This window comes from Chenopodium album, chromosome 26 (genome assembly GCF_948465745.1).
Source record: "Chenopodium album chromosome 26, dcCheAlbu1.1, whole genome shotgun sequence".
Lineage (NCBI taxonomy): Eukaryota > Viridiplantae > Streptophyta > Magnoliopsida > Caryophyllales > Amaranthaceae > Chenopodium > Chenopodium album.
In genome coordinates this window covers 3,647,534-3,669,249 of record NC_137859.1, presented here as the reverse complement: position 1 = coordinate 3,669,249, position 21,716 = coordinate 3,647,534, and the positions used below count along the sequence as shown (strand labels likewise).

Below are 21,716 nucleotides of genomic sequence, written 5' to 3'. Positions count from 1 at the left end.
GTTGCTATGACTTATAGGAGTCGGCACACACACCGACAGTTACCAGGCAGCCATGCCGAGTCCCAAACAGAGATATTACTACCATTCCCAACCCTCCATTTCAATCCCTCAAGTAACAATGATTTCGCTCCCCAAATGCTTCTCCAAGTATAACTCGGGTCAAAACCCCTATTAGCCTCCAAAACATCACAATTCTTGAAATAACGTGCTTTCAATATATATAGAATGTAGAAGAGTACCTGGATTATGGTGGAGGCGCCAACATTGTTTCGCCAAAAGAGCTTGATTGAAAACCCGAAGGTCACGAAACCCCATTCCACCAAGGCTTTTAGATTTACACAAGTCCTCCCATTTTTGCCAATGCAATTTCTTCCTTGATGCCGACGACCCCCACCAAAAACGTGCAAACATCGCATGAAACTCATCAATAATTCCATCGGCGATCTTCAAAATGCTCATCATATAAGTCGGGATCGCTTGGGCAACGGCCTTTATCAAGACTTCTTTCCCGGGCATAGATAATAGCTTCTCTTTCCACCCCTGCAATTTATTCCATAACCGCTCCTTAAGACCCGCAAATATGACCCTCTTAGACTTCCCAATTATCGTTGGTAAGCCTAGATATTTCTCATGCTTCTCCACCTCTCGAACACCCAGTGTATCCACAATTTCCTGCCGACGATTGATGCACACTTTTTTGCTAAAAGCAACTTCAGTTTTGTTTAGATTAATCTTCTGGCCCGACGCTCTCTCATATTTGCTAATAATATTAGCTATCACAGAGCACTCTTGAGTATTAGCTCTAGCAAAAAGAATACTGTTTTCTTTTCTTTCTCTTGTTTCTCAAGTATCTCTTGTTGTCAAAAAAAAAAAAAAAGTATCCCTATCAGATATCATCAAAGAACACATATGTTTCCACCTTGTGAGAAATCGAAGGTGTTAACCCTTTTATGTACCATCCAATATTCATCTCCTCTTTTTCCTACAAATTACAAATTAAAGCATGCACATTTATTCAATTACTTTAGTGTATGTATTCAGCAACTTGTTCAAGAAGATCCAATTTCAAGATCCGATGCTTGGATATATAACTTCTTGCAATATGAATCATTTCCTTAATTATCTATATAACTTACTCCAAGTTATCAACTCGTGGCTCATCCTCCCTTAATCTCTTTGCATGTATATTCTCAAACCATAAAGAAGCATATATATTTTCATTTTTAGATTTGCAACCATAGCTTGTAGGCCTTTTGCTCATTAAAACCCTTGTAATCAATGATCTTTTTCATCTGGCGAACTCAATCTAAAAAATTGCATCCCATCACTTGTAAATTCTGAATGTTCCAACAATTTCAAATCTCGATCATAAGGTAAAAGATAAGAAGAAAATTCTTTTATCATAAAATTCATGATCTAACATTGATCAATTTTGACCAAAATAAGATGAAAGGTCTGTTAATTTTGATAAAATCCAATTGTTGATCGACTAAGGGCCTGTTCACATATACTTAATTTCAGTTCAGTTCAGTTCAGTTTAGTTCCAATCAGTTCAGCTCCAATCAGTTCAGTTCAGCTCTTAATTTCCCTCTCACATAAAATATTCATTTAAGCTCAATTCAGTTCAGTTCAGTTCAGTTCAGCTCTAATCAGTTCAGTTCACTTCAGTTCAGTTCCAATCAGTTCAGTTCGGCTCAGTTCAGTAAATGTGAATAGGCCATAAGTAAATTATTTTTAAAAAAAATCATTAAAAAAAACATTCATTTTCCATGTTGTGCATAAAGATATTTCAACCATGTATTAAATGAAAAATCCCAGCATAGTTTGGTTATTGATTAGTAAATTAGATAATAAGTACAAAGTAAATTTCAAAGTGACATATGGCATTCCTACATAAATACACTTGTTCTATATGAAGTATATATATTTGATTTGTTTTTGGCATACCTATCATGCATTATTAAGGCAATAGCATAAATTTGGGTAATTGAGTTGGCAATTTGAAACTTAGCTAAATCATTTTTACCCTTACTAGTAACTGAATTGAGATGGCTTTACCTGTGTTTGTTTTTAGAGATATTGTTAGCGGTGAACGTCTCACACACTCTTTCTATTTTCTCTCTACCCCTTAAAATTTATTTGGAATTTTGAATGATGGTTGAATAATCTTTATGTTGTGTTTTCCATGTAATATCAGTTCCTCTGGGTGTTAGCTATTGTGTTACTTGAATACTTATAATTAGATAAGAAAGATTTGTTTTTTATGTTTACTTATTTATGGAAATTTTGGTAAAAATAATTCTAATTATAGGCCAATCACTTTTAAAAAAATCTCAAGTACACATTCTATTTAATTTAATTTCAAGTATGTTACTTGTACATAATTCAAACTTAAATAAGCATCTATTTTAAGGGCTCAACGGCTCAAGTGACTAAAATTAGCAACATTACCCGTTTGTTGACCAAAAAGTTGGTTTCTATCTAAATTAATACTCAGTATCATTTTTAGAAAGTATATTTGATTACTATCTAACGCCCAGGGTACTTGTTATAATAGAATACAGAGTAATTGATATGAAAATACTTCATAGTATGGAGTAGTACGTAATTATCCATAATCCATATACAAAACATAAACTGTATAATATTATGAATTGAGTAGAAAAGCATGTTTATTGAAATGATAAACTTTTAATATAAACTATTTTTTTTAGTGATCTTGGATAGTGTTAATGTTTTTTTTTTTTTTTCTTCAGGTGATGAAATTTTATCAGACAAATTTCCCCACATTAAACGCTTCAACGGTTGTTTATGGGAGGTGGAAGGACAGGTATGAGCTTTCACTAGCTTTTAAATTAAACCGGATTTATTGTGCATAAAAAAAATAATATTATACAATTTAGCAGAAGTTTTTCAATTCCCATGAATCCATGATCATTTTTTTTTTTTTTGACAAACCCATGATCATATATAACACACCTGTTTATACAATTTTTTTTTAAGAAAACACTTGTTATTATGCTAGTTTGACCTTTAAAATATTATACGGAGTAATGTAATATACACTTTACAAGAAAATTCTTATTATGAAACTTTATCAATAATAATAATAATAATGTTTCAAAAAATAATAATAATTATAATAATAACTATATATATATATACACACTAAAAGACACACCATGAAAGATATAACATTTTTATATTTTAGAAAATTATTATATACAATAATAATTGTCTTAGTTAACCATATAAAATAAGTAAAGATCTTTTAAATTCTATATAAAGATGGATATGCAACTACTATAGGTGTGTTTTGGCAACATTTAGTAACTTAAATAAACGCAATCTTTAAAAATCGTTTTTTAAGAATATATAGTCTTCATATAATTGACAAGAATAATTAATGAATTATGAAAAAAAAAAAAAAAAGCATACACATATATAATTCATAAATACTTCTTTGATTAATGGTAAGAAATAAAAAAGGATACACCAATTTTGTCTTTGATAAAAAATAAGTAAAGATATTTTTCATTTTATATATAGATGGATATGCAACTACTATAGGTGTGTTTTGGCAACATATAATTACTTAAAAAAAACGCAATCTTTGAAAATCTTTTTTAAGAATATATAATCTTCATATAAGTGACAAGAATAATTAATGAATTAGGACAAAAAAAAAAAGCATACACATATATAATTTATAAATACTTCTTTGATTAATAGTAAGAAATAAAAAGGATACATCAATTTTGTCTTTGAAATCTAAAATTACTCATACGATCAATGACCACTACAAGAAAACGTGTTTTTACCAATCAATATTACCGACGGGAGTCAAATTAAATCAGTCAGTAAAATGATATATTACTATATTAGCGAATGATTTTAAAAATGGTCGTTAAATACCAACCATTAAGATGATAATTAATTTGTCGCTAATTACTAACCATTTTAAACATTAGTCATTCGACATAATTTTAAAATACTCATTTGACTAAAGTACTTAACTCTTTCACGTGATATTGTTTATTTTAATTTTTGTAAAGACATGAAATCAATCAATCAATCAATCAATCAATCAAAGCCTTAATCCCAAAAGTGGGGTCGGCTAACATGAACCAAATTTGATTATTCCGTGTAGTCATCAACATAAATCTTTCTCCTCCATCCCTTACGATCCAAAACTTCATCCTCACGTAAATCCATGCACTTCATATCCTTCCTCACTCCTTCCAACCAAGTCATCTTTGGTCTCCCTCTTCCTCGTTTAATCCCTCCATGGTCCCACTCTTCCACTCTTCGCACCGGTGCCCCCTCGGGTCTCCGTCTTACATGTCCAAACCAACGCAGACGATTTTCCCTTAATTTATCTACAATGCCCGCCACACCTACTTTCTTGCGAATAACCTCATTTCTGATTCTATCTCTTAAAGTGTTTCCACACATCCACCTTAACATGCGCATTTCCGTAACCTCCATCTTTTTAATATGCTCTTTCTTAGAAGCCCAACATTCTGTACCATAGAGCAACACTGGTCTTATGGCAGTCCTGTAGAATTTTCCCTTCAACTTTAAGGGAATGCTGCGGTCGCATAGCACTCCCGTGGCCGCTCTCCATTTAAGCCACCCTGACTTAATCCTGTGGGTCACGTCTTGATCAATGTCACCATTCTTCTGGATGATCGACCCTAGGTACTTAAAACATTCACTCATGGTCAAATCCTTTCTCATGCAGTTTTAGAATAGTTTTGGTATTTGTTCACAATAGTTTTAGAATTTTTAAATTAAATATAATGCTAATTTAATAATGAAAATTAAAATATACCGTGTATGGCATGTGACCTATCTAGTATTTATAGTATTTTGATTAGGGCTGTACACAGTTTGGTCCGGACCGTAACCAAACCAGACCAAACCGTATTTTAGCGGTTTGGTTTGGTTTGCGGTTTATAAAATTACGGTTTGGTTTTGATTTTTTTTTTTTGTAAATATGGTTTATGGTTTGGTTTGGTTTTGCAAAAATTATAAACCAAACCAAACCGTAAACCAATAAACCGTATTTTAATATTAATATAATTTTTAAATTAAAAAAATTTAATTATTATATATTAAAAATAAATAAAAATACATGAAAAATAGATAAAAACTATATGTTCAATACTACTCTATTATTAATTAGGTGAAGCCCGTGCGATGCACGGGTCCATCTATTATTTATGTGATTACATTTGTTATTTTATTAGTTGTACGTAATATATCATAATCCGTATTTGTTTTAAAATATTAGATAAAATTTCTAATCTCAAAAGATAATATTTCGTATTTAATTAACGTAACTATTAAAATCTCATTGGTCAATTATGTTTATGTGGCACTTGAATCATTTATTGGATATAGCTATAATTTATAATCCTACGTAGCACGTTAACTAATCTTAGGTGGCATAATACAATTGTAGTTTTTTAAAAATATTAATCCTATGTGGCGCTCTAATAATTTTTAAAAAATAAAAATCCTACGTGGCGCTCTAAAATCTCGGGAAAAAATTCCCCTTTATATATATATATTAGATTACTATAATAATGTAATACTTCATATGAATATTTATTTCTTGACAAATGTATTATGAATTTATAATTGTTATGTATTATTATTATTATGTGTTAGCACTTGATTAGTGGATTGTTATTTTTATTGTAACTTTGTAGTACAATTTAATCGGTTTGGGCTAATTATTTAAACTTTATTACGGAGTATAAATTAATGAAGTACTATTTGACAATTTTTAGAAAAAAATGTAATCTCATCATGAACTGCAAACCAAACCGTATTGGTTTGGTTTCAATACTAATATAGTTTGGTTTGGTTTGGTTTGAAAAATTAACCAAACCGTATTTTGCGGTATGGTTTGGTTTGAACTCAAACCGCACCAAACCAAACCATGTTTACCCCTAATTTGATCACCTTTTAAAAAATACATACATGAAGAATATATTGCAATTAAAAAGAAAACGAAGGAAGTATATTTTAAAAACTAATCAAATTTTTACCAGTTTGTATGATAAATTTTATCCGATCATGTATGCAGATGATTAAAAAAAGGGGGCTGTCCAGATTCATCAGGTAATTATGATGATGATGATGATGAAGATGAAGATGAAGATGAAGATGAAGATGATGATGATGATGAAGACGACGACGACCACAATTATTCCGATGATAATTATGAATTCGTAGTGGACATTGTTGACAAATTTTCTTTAGTGGTAAAACAACGTTTGATTGATACAATAAGTTTTATTTTGTGTTGAACCTGTTATCTTATCCTACTAATTGTTCAATTGATTTCAACATTACAATAATTTTTTCTTTTTTCAGGAGGTTAATTTTGAACTAGAAAAATTCAGGTCATGGATTAAAGCGTACAGTAATATATTATTGGAGGAGATTGATGATGATGATAAAGAACAATTTAAAGACGATAGTACAAATGCTTTAAAAGAGCTTCTCAATCTTATAAAGGCTGGAAATCTTAAATGGTATATTATTCTTTATTTAAGATTAATTTTTATTTCATACGTCAATTAACTTTATTGGAATGTGTTGCACTTTCACTTGATTTAATAAGTTTGTTTTCTGCATTTGAACATGTTATTTGTGGAACTATGGGTGTAGGTATCTTGGTCCAAGCATGCATGAGAATGGTGCTAGAGTATTTTCTTACTACCGGGAGAATGCAGAAAACCCAACTTTTTTGTATTTTGGCCATGGTTTAAGGCGTTTCAAACTTACATAGACCGTTTACAAACATTACAAGATTTCTATTTGAACTATTATTGGAATTTCTTATTAAGTTCTTTTAGAGTATAGAATTTAGATTTTGCTTACACATTTTTACCTTTTACTTAAAAGGGGTTTTTCTTTTTTTATAAACATTTTAGGATTTAGTTTATCTTTGTTTAATTTTCTAGCTAATTTCTAATGTAAGTAGTATTTAGCCCGTGCGATACATGAATTAAGATTTTGCTAAATACACTTTTAATTAAAGAATTGTATTATTGTGTATTTGGATTGTTCTTTAGATTTTTTTAAATGTGTATTAAAAAACACAATCAAACAAAATATAAATAATCAAATCAAAAAAATTAGTTTGAAGATCGAATTCAAAATTTAGCAAAAATAGTATTTAAACACACGCATAAAAGAAAAAAAATCACAAAAAAACACGACGTCAAAAAAATTAAACCATATGCAAATTAGAAAAAATATAAACCTAAAAAGGAAAAGGAAATATATAACAAAATTAGAAAAAAAAAAATTAAAAAAAAAAAAAAAAAAAAAACTGTAAAAGTTAAGAAAATTTACCTTTGAATGCTCCCTTAAATTCAATAACACTATTATTTGAAGTATAGATCGTTACACCCTTAAAAAAAAAAAAAAAATAATAATAATAATAATAAATTAAAAAAAAAGTATAGATCATTACAATGTTTTTTGTTTTTAATTATTTGAAAATAATTATAGATTTAGGGTGAAAGAGTGGAATAGTAAAGAGATACTCGTAGAAAAAGAGTAAAAAGTGAAAGAGAGGAAGATAAACTATTTATTTTTATGTAATTAAAAAAATAATAATATCATAAAGTTATAGGATCTAAGTAACACAAATGAAAAACAGTTTTTTTTTTTTTTTTTTTTTTTTTTTTTTTTTTTTTTTTTTTTTTTTTTTTTGAGTGGAAAGAAAGCATTTGGGATGAAGAAAAGTTTTTTTTTTTTTTTACACTTCAACTTAACACAATTCAATTTCTCTAAGTATGTATCCAAAAAATGTTATATGAATTCTTAAAACCAAGATAAATCTTAAAAGATCACGAGACTATAAATTTTTATTACGCATGTATGTAACTATAATTGCACCCAACAACCCAACTAGTTTTATGAAAGTTCACAAGATATGCTTGCATTTGATCCAAGACAAAAACCTATCTTCGTACTCCGTAGGTAAAATGTCGATAAAAATGATAATTGTATTCATAAAATCAGGGACTAAAATTTACAAACACCTACTGACCTACCTAGGTTAAATCTGTATATAAATCATCAAATTAGATAGCTTAAGGGCAAAGATTGTGGGCGATCAATCAAGTTTTTATAAGCATACACAACTATGATTATGATGGAATTCAATAAAATAATCGATTTTTGCAGTGTTCTTGCCAGATTCATGTGTGATACTATTTACTTCAACATTTTACCACCTTCATGAAACTAACTAGACATATACTACATAATTTGGTAAAGACGGTCTCGATTGAAAAATTCAAGATATTAAACAGAGACAAAACCAATCTATTTTATCATTAATACTTGCAATAGTAGGTAAAATTCCTGCTATACTAAACCAAAAACAAAGGCATGCAGACCTTCAAGCTATAAAATTTGAGCAGAACAAAGTTGCATCCAGTACCCCGGATTTGATACAATTTTGGCAAGTTGATATTCATATCAAATGTGTAGATTTTCCAATAATTGTTAACTTTAGAAGCAAAGTGACCTCCATTAATAGTTCCAATCAAAATAAAACATCACAAGAAAACATCTACAGTACTTGACATCCATACTAATAACAACGAACACAAACACAAATTAGTCTCAACTGTTTGTAGACTCAATACAGCACTTGACATCATATCCATAATAATAACTAACAGTGTCAAATCCACATATTGTCAATGCCAACCCACATACACTAACAAGCTATAGTTCCGACCTTCAATTTTAACCACCTCAGAATGTATTTTGTTACGTTTAGGCTTTACATAGTTAAAAGTTGCTATACCTCTTAGTGCATCACGATACTCACCTTCAACATTTAAGGCAACTTCAACAATGAAGGAAGCATCCACTGGCACAGCAACTTTATGTTTCGACAACGGTACTCCTCCACCACCACCACCTGCCTCCACAAACTGTTCTTTCATAGGCTCTACCTCCACATACTCAGCCCCGCCCTTTTCAAAAATCATGCTTCGATAGTATTCATTTTCATAGACTTTCTTGTATTTGTAGGTGCTATAACTACCCCATATCTTCCCATGAACTCGACAAACATCACTAGATTCACTACTTTTCTCAGACAACAAAGTAACCTTCAGATTAGCTGATACACCATGTTCAAAGATCGTATAATGAACAGCTGCAAACCCATGTTTGCCTCGTACAATCGAACGCATCCGCTTGTCTTTTTTTCCACAAATTGAATGAGCACCCCATTCCACATAACCTCTGCTAATTTCATGCCCTTCAACATCCTTGAGGTCAAAAAACATTCCAAATTCTGCACTGAAGGCTTTGTAACAATGAGGCTGCTCTACTGGGACTACATTTGTATGGGGATGCAACTTGACAGGATTCATGTTGTCTCTCTTAAAGATCTCATATAAGTTAAAATAATCATAACTTGAGATTTTCCCGCAGAGTCGCAGAGCATCGCCAGAACGACCAAAAGAACCAATATAAATCGAGAAAACCTCCACAAGCATTCGATTATATTTCAATACCTTAAAAATATGCTGAATACTGAAAAATTAAGGAAGAACAAATAATTAGTCACACTTTACTACTCATCAAACAATCAAATACTTATACGAAGCATCCTAATACGATCTTTTCAAATATGATGTCAAATTTAATGTTAACAAATAACAATGGTTTTGAGATCACATAATGACAATCCCAAAAGATATTTACACAATACTCCTTACCTCCTTGGCCCTCGTTCCTTCTCCTATGTTTTACTCCTAATATTATTTCTTCCATCTTTTCAAATATTAAATCTTTAAATCCAAAGAATAAGTAAGACTAACACTTTTTCAGCTCATTCCTACCATTAAATGCATAAGCCACCTCCAATTTCCATTAGAACTAGAAAGCTACTATAGTTGTCACACCACTAGTTTAAATTACACTACCAAAAGGTATAACTATATTGCTTATTTAATAAACAGAGATTAATTGAAGAGACAAAATGTTTTAGAGAAAATTGGAAAAGGATCCAAGCGCCACTTACCTCTGATTGCTCACATCTGACAGTAGTTCATCATGAAGTAGCTGAAACCAAAAAAAAAAGAGAATAAAAATCTATAGGTGACTTGCATACACTGAAACATTACATAAAAACAGGAATTGAGGTGAAGCAGCAATAAGAAACAAATGCACCAACCGTGGACCACTTTCGTTGAGGCTCCTCAATATTACTTTCTCCTGCGTCTTCATGGTTTGAGTATGCTTCAATTGGATTATCGTGGGATGATCCTTCAGAACTATCCTTTTTAGTGGCCAACTCGAGAAAACATCCTTGCTCAGTAGTCTTATTTCCACAACCAGAGTGTTGTTCACTTTGTTCGGGAGGGTAATCAGTACTACACTTTTCAGGGTCCAAAAATCTGTCCTGTTGGAGAAGACCTGGTGGAACTGGATCAGAGTCAACTAAACTACTTGGTATCATCTGAAAACTTCTAAAGCATTGGTCCATATTATTAGATTTAATTGGATATTTCCAATCCACCACCACTAGGATGCGCCATTTCTGCCCTGCAATTTCTTTCCTTCCAAACATTCTGGTGGGTATGAATTCCAAAGCAAAGTCACTAACAAATGGCTGACCATCAACCACTAAATCTGCTTTAAGTTGAAGGAAGGAATATGCAGGTACTGCCAAAGGAAGCAGCAATGTATGCGGAGTAAGGAACATGCCAGTGTCCTCTGGATCAAATATGACGCGTGAAATTTCTTCCCCACTCTCCATGACAGTGGTAGCAGAAATGGTACCCCCAACATCGATACCACTAACAATGTCATTCATAACACTTATATCACGTATGCTCCTTCCATGGTTTTTTAGAACAGTTAATGCCACACGAGCTAAGAGTCCACATTTAAGCATAGTATAATTCAGAGTGACCATCCCATTCCCATAAAACGTTAACTCATGTTCTTTGTCGTAGACAATGTCATCTAAATCAAACACGATTGCAGCATCAATGATTACAATATCTCGAATCTTATCTACAAGTTTCAACTTCAACTTAAAACGGTCTGGTAGCAGAAAAGGGCCTTGGAGTTTGTTTCTATGAAGGGTAGCTGGTTGGTTGTTTTTCCTACTAACATTGACCGGATTAGTGAATTCACGGTTAAAGAAAAGGTGTTCCACTCTACCCTTATCATCATCATCAACAAGCCAGATAGAACCATAAACATCAAAAGACGGATTCCCGTCATCAAGATGTATGCAAAGTGAGGACAATTCAATCAAAGGAGAGCCTAAAATATGATAGTCATTTGCAGTATAAGGTTTCCTGATAATTCCAACCTTCCTGCGCCTTTCGTCAGATACTTTAAGCAATTCGACATCCTCAGGGTCTACTCTGGGAGGGGAACGCCTTATACAATTGTTGTCAGGTTTATAGTTAATATAACCATCATCAGGAAACACTTCATTGACGATATCATCTAAAGCGCGCGACATTGGATCATTCTGCAATTTATAGCAGCAACGCCAAAATTGATATGATTAAGCATGAAAATTCAACATTACATGTAAATATTGCTTACAATATACTAAGTATAAACAAAAAATTTGGCAGCAGAGTCACACAAACAGCAATTATATAAACCCTAAATTAGTGAATTCAAATATTATGCACAATTGTTCATACAATGTACATAAAATAATACCAAACTTATGCAAAAACCCTAACAATTCTCAATCACATTGAAAAAAAAAACTTGAGAATTCATAGAAATTGGGAAAGATAACGCCAGCAATTGATGAAATTGCAAGAGAAAGTTAAAGGAAAACTTACCAATTAATGATGTTGCGATGAGATATTGAGAACGGCTTCAGCTTCGGCTAATTTGCATTTTTTTGGTGAAAAAAGACTCCTCAAGCATAACTCAACCCGAACCCGACCGGCATAGGTCCCGACACTAACCCGTACTGACCCGACCCGATATGACTCGACCCACACTAACCCGACTCAGACCCGACCCATTTACTTGAATTGACAGCTCTACTCAGTCTTCACCCTATAAAAATACTCACTACGTCTTTTTGGGAGAAATTGTTGCTAGGGTTTTTTATGGAGATTTTAATTCAGTGGGTTTGGGTTGAGGTGATTTACGGGCTTGGTTTTCTAAATTAATCGGGCTGCCGATGCTGTGTTTATGTCCATTGTGTTTTGAGTTTTAATTTGGTAATTTTGGATGTGGGAGAAACCAATCAAACGATGAATGTATGTAGGCTAGCATGATCTATCGGGTTTACTTTTAATTTTTCTTTTAAGTAGGTTAATCTCGTGCGATGATTGCATAATTTTTGTACTTTTTACTTCTTTAATTTGATTATTATATTCAATTGTTTATATAGGTAGTGTGAGATCCGAGTATTACCTCGGATGTTACGGTTTTTTACCTCATGTGTATTTACTTTTTTTTTTTTTTTTTTTGCTGCAAATGTGTATTTACTTTATACTCTTATATGAAGAATAATGTTAATTATGTGTATTTTAAAACACTAATAAAAGTTTTTTCAAAAAAAAAAAAAACACTAATAAAAGTTAGTCAAGATGGTAGGTGTATATAATTTTATTTGTTAGAGGTTGTGGGTTCAAATCTAGATCAAGCTATATTTATTTATTTGGTTAAATAAAGTTGCAAGCTTACATGTCGCATGTGTTTTGGGTGTTTTTAGTCCCCTGGGAGAGTTACAGCTCGAACACTGGTCAGGTGGTGTCTGTACCTGCAAAACAACGGAGAATGCGGGTGGTTGGAGCTCTGATATGAGATAATAGGGTTGTAATAAATGATTGGACATTCCCTAAAATGGGGGAAACTTCCTATTTATAGGGTCGTTGCAAAGCGTGCCCTTTCTTAGGTCACTCTGACCTATGGCTGGGCAAAAAATTCGATCCGAGATCTGACTAATCCGATCCGAAAATTCGGATATCCGATTCGGTTTCTAACATTTCGGATATTTTCGGTTTATTGCGCGCAGGGAAGTTGAGGCTCAACATAATCCTTGGTCAACCAGGTGTAGCCGGGTAAATAACTAGATATCTGATCCGAAATATTCAAATACGACCAATAAAAATCAAATGGAATACATTTTTTTTTTCTTGGACCAGATATTAGATTTTCTTTGGATATCTGAAAATTTATCTTAAGAAAATTTATTTGTAAGAAAAATAGATATTTCGATTTTCATAGAAAATCTATATCTATATCTATACTTCTATACTTAGTATTTAAAAACACAAACCAAAATTGACACATGTCATCATTCTTTCTCACCTTTCTTTATTCATTCTCCCTCCTTATGTTTTCAAAGAAATTCTCTCTTCATCTCCCCCTTTATTTCTCAATAACTTTTATATTTTGTAATCTTTATTTTAATTCAATAACAAATTAAATTTCCTAAACCTTCTCCTCTTCTCATTATTCCATGATTCCATCTATCAATTCAATTTATTCACATTCATAATCCATTTCTTTAATATGACCCCTAATCTTCCCCCTCTTCTTATATAAATACAAATTTTCAATAAAGATTTTTTCACACCCATTAAGTTTCAAAAACTAAAAAATTAGTTTATATCTCAAAATTCTATGTGAAATTTCTACAACAATAAAGATGATGATTGAAAAGGGAAATATTGAGGTGGCAAGAATACTATAGAAATTCCATAGGATGACATTGTTTGCGTGTCATGGGGCTTTAATTTTGAAGATATTAAGCGCAATATAAGAGACATATATTGGTAAAGACTAAAGAAGAATATCATGCTTTCACATTTGATGTAAAAATTGTAAAATTATAATAAGTGTTTGGTATTTACAAAGTAGTTTTTATACAAATTGTTGATTAATGTATCATGCGATAGAGATATGATTTTATGATTTTAAGCCATTTTTTCTACAACTATTAGTCTATTGCTACAAATTCATAAAATATTTCTAATATGTCAAAAGACGATAAAATAAATTCATTCAAATAATTTGTAAAGGTTTTTTTTTTTTTTTTTTTTTTTGGTGACAAGATTATTTGCAAAGTTTCAAATAAATTTATAATTTAAGCATAACCCGTGCATAGAACGGGTCCAAAAGCTAGTTTGTATAATCAATGGTCTTATAAGTCGTGCTCAAAAAAAACTAAGGGGAGAGGAGGAGGGACTTTAGAGTAAACATATACATAATATATCTAAAGACTAGGATAGCTTTATACATCTTTTTTTCCTCACTGTGGTCAAAAGTGCAGCACATAAAATACATACATGCAAAAAGGACCCAAGAAAAAAATTATAAATATCAGATCACTTAGCCTAAACAAGGCTGTAATCTGGGGCTCAAGGCTATAATATAGATTACACTAAACCAAAAAGCTAGGAGAACACGAGAAAATCAGATACCAATATTAATTCTCTTGGGAAGACAGATACTAGAAACCCATTCTTTGACAGGAACACCTTCACAAGAGCTTAATCTAACAACAGATTCAGCAGGTAAGCGGTACTTTTCCCGGGCTTCAGCGAAGCTTGTATACAGAACCTGTTCAATCCAATGATCAACAGCTTCCTTGTCCGAAGACCAGGCTGCTGCAAGAATTTGTACCATCACTTCATGCTCAATCTCTAGTGATACTTTCTCCCCTCTATATGTGTCCTCAAACTTTGAGCGGACCTTCCTCAACAGTTTATCTGCAAGAGCATCAAAATCAAAGGGCCTGAATATTACATTTCCATCCACTTGGCCAAAGAAACCTTCCAGCCACGCTCTTCCACAGATGTCCATATCAGCAGCCTCTTCTTCGTCTTCCAATCAATCAATCAATCAATCAATCAAAGCCTTAATCCCAAAAGTGGGGTCGGCTAACATGAACCAAATTTGATTATTCCGTGTAGTCATCAACATAAATCTTTCTCCTCCATCCCTTACGATCCAAAACTTCATCCTCACGTAAATCCATGCACTTCATATCCTTCCTCACTCCTTCCAACCAAGTCATCTTTGGTCTCCCTCTTCCTCGTTTAATCCCTCCATGGTCCCACTCTTCCACTCTTCGCACCGGTGCACCCTCGGGTCTCCGTCTTACATGTCCAAACCAACGCAGACGATTTTCCCTTAGTTTATCTACAATGCCCGCCACACCTACTTTCTTGCGAATAACCTCATTTCTGATTCTATCTCTTAAAGTGTTTCCACACATCCACCTTAACATGCGCATTTCCGTAACCTCCATCTTATTAATATGCTCTTTCTTAGAAGCCCAACATTCTGTACCATAGAGCAACACTGGTCGTATGGCAGTCCTGTAGAATTTTCCCTTCTTCGTCTTCCAATGGCAAATTCAAATCAAGGGAGCTTTTTGGGGTTTTGTGGGCACGTTTTGATACCTCAAAGTTCTCCGAGGTATCATTGATAATGTGGGAAAGCTTCCTCTTGGCTGGGGATTCTTGGTTTGAGGCACACTTTGAGGGCAAAAGTGAAACAATTGTCTCATTACTTCTGCTAGCATCAGCTAAAACACTTCTGGTTGCTAGCTGCATCTGCCAGTTTTTTGCTTCCAAGATCTCTTCCTCCTGAAATTTGATAAATTCCTTCCTTGGAGAGAGACTCCTCTCATCCTTGGTCACAGTAGAAGTTGTAATGAAAACCACATTATTTATTCCGATTTCTCTGCCACGTGAATCCTGAAATTTACCTGTCTGAATGGCACGGGACAAGCTATTTTGTACCACTAAATCTGCCTCATCTACATTTTCAAGGAAGACAACAGAGTGTGGCCTTTTACACAATTCCTGGGCTATATGATCCACAACTGTAATTCTGCTCTTATTTATGTCAAAGACCTGTGATCCTTGACAAAGAAAAAGGGAATTAACCTTGTTAGTCTTATCTTGCGAACTCAAATCCACGGAAATTAGGCGGTCTCTGCTTCCAAACATTGCATCAGCTAATGCTTCAGCAATCTTCTTTTTTCCGATTTTATCAGGTCCAAGAAAACTGAGCCATATATTCCCTCTGATGCTTGCAGACCGTTGATGTCCATTTCCACTCCTGCAACATGACACTATTTCAGCAATTCTGCTGATGACTTCACCTTGCCATGCAACCGCCTCACTCAATTTTTTCAGAAGTGGCTTGTATTCACTAGGGTCCAGTCCATGGAAGAAAGATTGAGCAGTTTGTGCAGAATCTCTCTTGTTAATCATCCCCTGATTAGTTGAGATGGGGGCTGGCAAGTGCTGTAAATGAGTTTGACGATCTTGCAAGAAAGGCTTCTCTAAGTCGCCTTTAGATGCATAGATTGTTCCTAAACCTAAATCAGTAGTGACAGAAACAGTTGTGGTTTGATTTGGAGGGAGGTTTAGTTTATCAATAGGATACACCAGGGGAGCTATGCGCTCTCTCTCAGTTGATTGGCAATGTGGTATTTCTACTATGGCTGGTTTAGGGAAGTCAGGTTTTGTGGTGGATTGCTCTTTAGGAGATACATTTTGTATTACAATCTGCATGCCGGAACTAGAACCTGAGCATGCTCTCTCATTCAAAGAAGATTCTCCGCTATTGCAGCTGCCACCCTGCATATTTTCTGTCATGAATGGGAAGCCCAATGGCGGCTGGGGAACTTGCAACCTGGCTAAAGAGACTCCTTGAGTAGGAAACATAGAGCTTTGATGAACAAGCCGACAATGATCATCCCATTTTTTCTGCAGGAGCTTAGTATTATCGTTTGATGCTGCTTTCACATCCTTGACCTGCACTGAATGGATGAGTAGTTCATATAAAACTTCTACCAACACTTTCATAACCAATATTGAACATATTACTTACATAAGAAATTACAGGATATAATAGTCTTAAAAGTCTAAATTCCCTAAGCCAAGATATAGATTTAGTGCATGTTTACGTACAAGTAAGCATATAATTTGTATATGATATATCATTGTATGAAAAAATGGGGAAAAATGAAAAGGAGTTGCACACCTTGCTCAAGTCTGATTCTGGTTTCTGCAACCAGGAAGGCAAACCTGCAGAGTGTTGATCAGCAGATGAAACAGATGATCCTTCTCTCAAGACAGCACCTAACTCATGCTCATACTTTTCGTTGCAGCCATTACAACGAGTAAATGAGTGTTGCACAGCAGTTAACGCAGGTCGGTAGTCAGAAGGTGTTGGAAAGAAACCACCAAAGGGAACAAAGGACCCCATCAAGCTGTAAGTATATCATGCACATGCGACTGTCAGATTCAGTAGCAAAGGAGTCAGAAGCTCAAATCTGCATACATATATCAAAGGTTTCGCCGCACAAACATGCACTTACAAATCAACAATTTGTGGTTCCACTCCCAAACATTTCAAGTTAGCCAATAATCTACGCACTCATTACTCACAATTAGGTGATCAAAGTGATTTAACGTTCCAAATCATGAGTTGATGAGTTATAAAAGCAAAAACTTAGTCACACAACTTTTTGTTTGGCAAGATTGAAAGGAAGAATTATGGAATATTTCCCAACAATGGATAAAATTAGCCTCTTTCAAAGGTATTGAATTTAAATCTCTACTCCGTATTTCAAATAAATTGCTCTTCCCTTACCATAATACTCCAAAATGGATCACTTCATCCTCTTCCAGGATTTAGCTTATTTATCTTTCGTCGAACGAAAGGCCAGCAAAATTGCCATCAACAAACACAAGTAACACAACTAAATTCAACACTTTCCCATTATTTCTCTTCATTCATAAAATCCTCCTCTTGTTTGATTCAGCAATGAACTTTACATTCAGTAAATATAGTGAGAAAATGCAAATTGTTTAATCTTCTTCTACAACCCCCATGATCATAAATAATATAAAAATGATTTAGTTGTACCACTGGAGTTTATATATTCAATTCATTTTCCATAAACATGTGACAGCATAGAGCCCCTAAAAATACCTAAATAAATAACCATATACTAGTATAATAAAACATTAAAGATATCACATATAGTAATCAACATTAAAACACAACACATGTTGATTAAGACTCGGGGCTAGTACTCAAGACTTGAGATCAACCCGACTACGTCTACACACCAAACAAATGTAGTCTGTCATATAGTGAATTAAAAAATAACAGAAATCATAATATAATAATAAAATTCTCACCTGGATTTGTTAGAATTAAAACCATCAAATGAAGATCTAGAAGAAGTAATAGGCAAAGGATGAAGATCCCAATCTTTCTCAACTGTTGGAAACTTAGCCACAAAATTAGAGTAAGTTTCATAATTAGCAGCAAAACCAATCAACCAAATCTTTTTCCCATAAATTTCAACCAAATTACTCAATTTCTTAACCACTACTTGTTTCAATTTATCATCACCATTTTTATCATCATTTTCATCATCATCATTATCATCATCAACTAAAACCTTCAACTCTCCCAAATTAACCACAACTCCAGGCCTAGTTAACCCACAACTCTCCACCATTGATCCAACTTCCTTCATCTTCAAATCCAACTCTTGAATCTTTGCCTCGAAACTCGAAACACTAGCAACAAACTCCTTAATCTCTTTCTCCAAACAAACCAACTTCAACCCTTGAATTCCAACAGGAAACCCATCAAATTTCTGCTTCCAAACACATTCTTTAAACCTTGAAAGTGCATCCTTACCACATACACCCACAAGCAGAGGATTCCTCTCCTTCTTCTTCACCATCACCTCCCCAATCCTCTTACAATTCTCATCACTCTCCCCAAAATACCCCGGAAAATCAACCAAATTACACAAGAACAATGGTGGACATCTCGTACTCGGGCTTAAACCCAAACCCGAACCCGAACCCGGACCCCACCTTGGCGGATGCAATATCGATATCTTTATCTCGGAGCTCCGAAAACCCGCTTCCCCAAATACCCGACTCACAATCGGATCATCCAAAATCGATAACACAAAATGCTTCAACTCAACTTTTATAGACGAAATTGTAATGTTCCCATTATTATTATTATTACTATTTGTACTATTACTCGAGTTAGAATTGACATGGTTGTTGAAATGATACATCTCCGGCTGACGGCGTTGATTAGCTTGAGACCGTTTAATGGCGGCCATTAGAGAGTTGGAGATAGGAGGGGCAAAATCGTCATTACAGTCAGGGGTATTTTTGGAAGAAGGGAGACGATCGAGTGAGACACCAACGCAAAGCTCGAGTGCTCGGAATTGAAGACGGGGAGAATACGCGGAGCTCCGACAACGTGTGAGGGATTCTCGGAGAAGAGAGAATGATGGAGAGAGTAGAGCTGAGACTGCATGAAGCGACGTCGTTTGTGCGTGGTTTCTTCGTTTTGCTACTGATACGGCGTCGTCTAATGCCTTTGCTGCTTCCTCTGTTAAACATTGTCTCGCCGTTGTTACCGCCGTCGGCATCACCTTTTACGGCGACTCTCCGGCGACTTCACCGGAATTTTTTACTATAAATTAAAATTGGGATTTTTTTTTTGTGAAAATAACAAAATTATTATAATTATAATAATTGTTGGGGAAAAGATGGAAATATATTTGGAGTGGCAGAAAATAAATGGATAAATAAAAATAAAAAAGGAAGGAAAAAGAGAGAAATAAGAAGAAATGGAATTGTCCAGTGAGCAAAAAACGCTTGGTGAGTATTAGATCCTTCCTTACTGTGTAAAAGATCTTTCTTTTTATTTATTTTTTTTATTTTTTATAAATAAAATTATTTAAATTTTTGGTTTTTGCTTTTGTTTTGTTCCCCACCATACTTTTTGGTTGATGGAACATTTTATTGGGTTTGATTGAAATTGAAAAAATTCTGTTTCTGGTTCAATTTGTGGGTTGGGATTTCACAAGTTGACTTTGCTTACTATTGTTTCAATTCCTTTTTTATAAAAATAATAATAATAAAAAACTATTTCTTGGTTGAAAACTTAAATTATAAAAATTAATATTTTGAAATGCGAATATAATTATTGATTTTATTAACATGTTTTAGCTTAAATTTAATCAATATTTTTCTAAGTAATTTTACGATAAAGTTTCGACTTGGAAATTCATAAAAAAAAAAAAAAAAAAAAAAGATTAAAAACAAAGGGTGTACAAAGCACTTTATTACATACCCTTTTGATTGAGATTTTAATAAAGGTTCTTTATGATAATTAAGACTCTTCCGTCCCACTATAATGTTTTACAATTGCTTAAAAGTCATCCTTGTAGGAGAAATTGCTCAAATTATTGTAATTGCACATAAATGTTTATTAATGTGTATGCATCAAATCATATATAAAAGTAAGGCTAATTTGGAAGAAACATTCATTGTTTAACTTAGTCTTGTATTAGATATGAAAAGTACTATATTAATTTGGGGTGCTCAACATAGAAATGTACTGTTTGAAAGTAGGATAGAGTGAATGTTTTTCAATTGCATCAATGCAAAGAAAATTGTAAACAATTTTCTCTTTAGATCATCACCTACTCTTTGTTATCCCTTTACAAGAATAAATTGTATAAAGAATTTGAAAAAGACAGTTATTTGTAACATAATTAAAGGGGAGATATTTGCAAGTCTCAATTCTACCACACAATAGACAATAGGCACTATCTCATATATAAGTGATTGAATTGTCTTTCACTAGTGATTTTGATGGGCTTGTAAATAGGATGATTTTCTAATTGATGGAACTCATAATAAATGTTAAAAGAACATTAAAAGATTAATTTGAAGTCCGGATGCAACTTGTATTATTGATGTGTGAATAAATGAAAATTGTTAAGATTCGTGTTTAATCCCGACCAAAATTTTAATTTTTATCATTTTGCTTATTGATAAATATAGGTAGTACTAAATATGAAGTTCCAAATATACAAAGTACAATGTTTGAATATATACATTTCAAAAATTTAATTTAAAGTCAATATTCTTTTGAAATTTATTCCATGATTTCCCCCATGAAATTCGTATGCTATCTATAATTTGGAATCAAACCTTTTTAAAAGTAAACATCTTTTCTTTTTTGTAATGACATATTGTTAATTAAATAAACGAGGCTTGAAACTAAAGAAACTAGAATACTAGATGTATATTATTGGACAAAAAGAAGCATTTTTTTTTAAAACCTCACTTTTTATGCTAAATTTAAAGGCCGTCAAGCATTTTTTTTTTAAAAACCTCACTTTTTAGGCTAAATTTAAAGGCCGTCAATATATTATTACAAGTTCAGTTATTGATACCATTATTATTATTATTATTATTTATTAATTTACAACCCTGCATGGTAATGTTTTCAAGTATTAAAAATTTGTAAAGAATTAGATTTCATTTTTCATTTTAGTCTCTTAAAATTCTAAATAGGGTTTAAAAAAGTTATGACAAAAAAATTAGCAAAATAATGAGTATTTGATTAAGTCACATCTCGTATTATAAAAAGTCTTGGATAATGCTACAATGAAAATGTGATATATTTTAAAAATGATAATAATCCAATTGAACTATAGCATGACATGTAATATACGGCATAAAATTATAAAAATAATCCACAATAATTTAAAAAAACTATTGTGAAGAAAATAGAAAAAAAAGAAGATGTAGTAGTAGATGCAAGATGTCGTGTCCACTAAAATATATAGTCGGGTGGGGCAAAGAAGG

The 21,716-nt window shown here is 32.9% G+C and overlaps 2 protein-coding genes across 2 annotated transcripts; one reads left to right on the top strand and one right to left on the bottom strand.

The window, feature by feature from the left end:
• Positions 1-2,048: 2,048 nt before the first annotated feature.
• On the top strand, positions 2,049-6,805 carry LOC145616180 (translationally-controlled tumor protein homolog). Its single transcript, XM_081670870.1, has 4 exons — positions 2,049-2,088; positions 2,757-2,830; positions 6,388-6,548; positions 6,685-6,805. Exons 1-4 carry the CDS (start codon positions 2,049-2,051, stop codon positions 6,803-6,805), a joined length of 396 nt encoding a protein of 131 aa, XP_081526996.1.
• A 7,455-nt stretch (positions 6,806-14,260) lies between these two features.
• LOC145616179 (protein SMAX1-LIKE 6-like) lies at positions 14,261-19,720 on the bottom strand. The gene is made up of 4 exons (XM_081670869.1): positions 18,216-19,720; positions 17,050-17,278; positions 15,324-16,820; positions 14,261-14,880 (listed from the first exon to the last, which is right to left on the bottom strand). Exons 1-4 carry the CDS (start codon positions 19,481-19,483, stop codon positions 14,464-14,466), a joined length of 3,411 nt encoding a protein of 1,136 aa, XP_081526995.1. The 5' UTR covers positions 19,484-19,720; the 3' UTR covers positions 14,261-14,463.
• Positions 19,721-21,716: the final 1,996 nt, after the last annotated feature.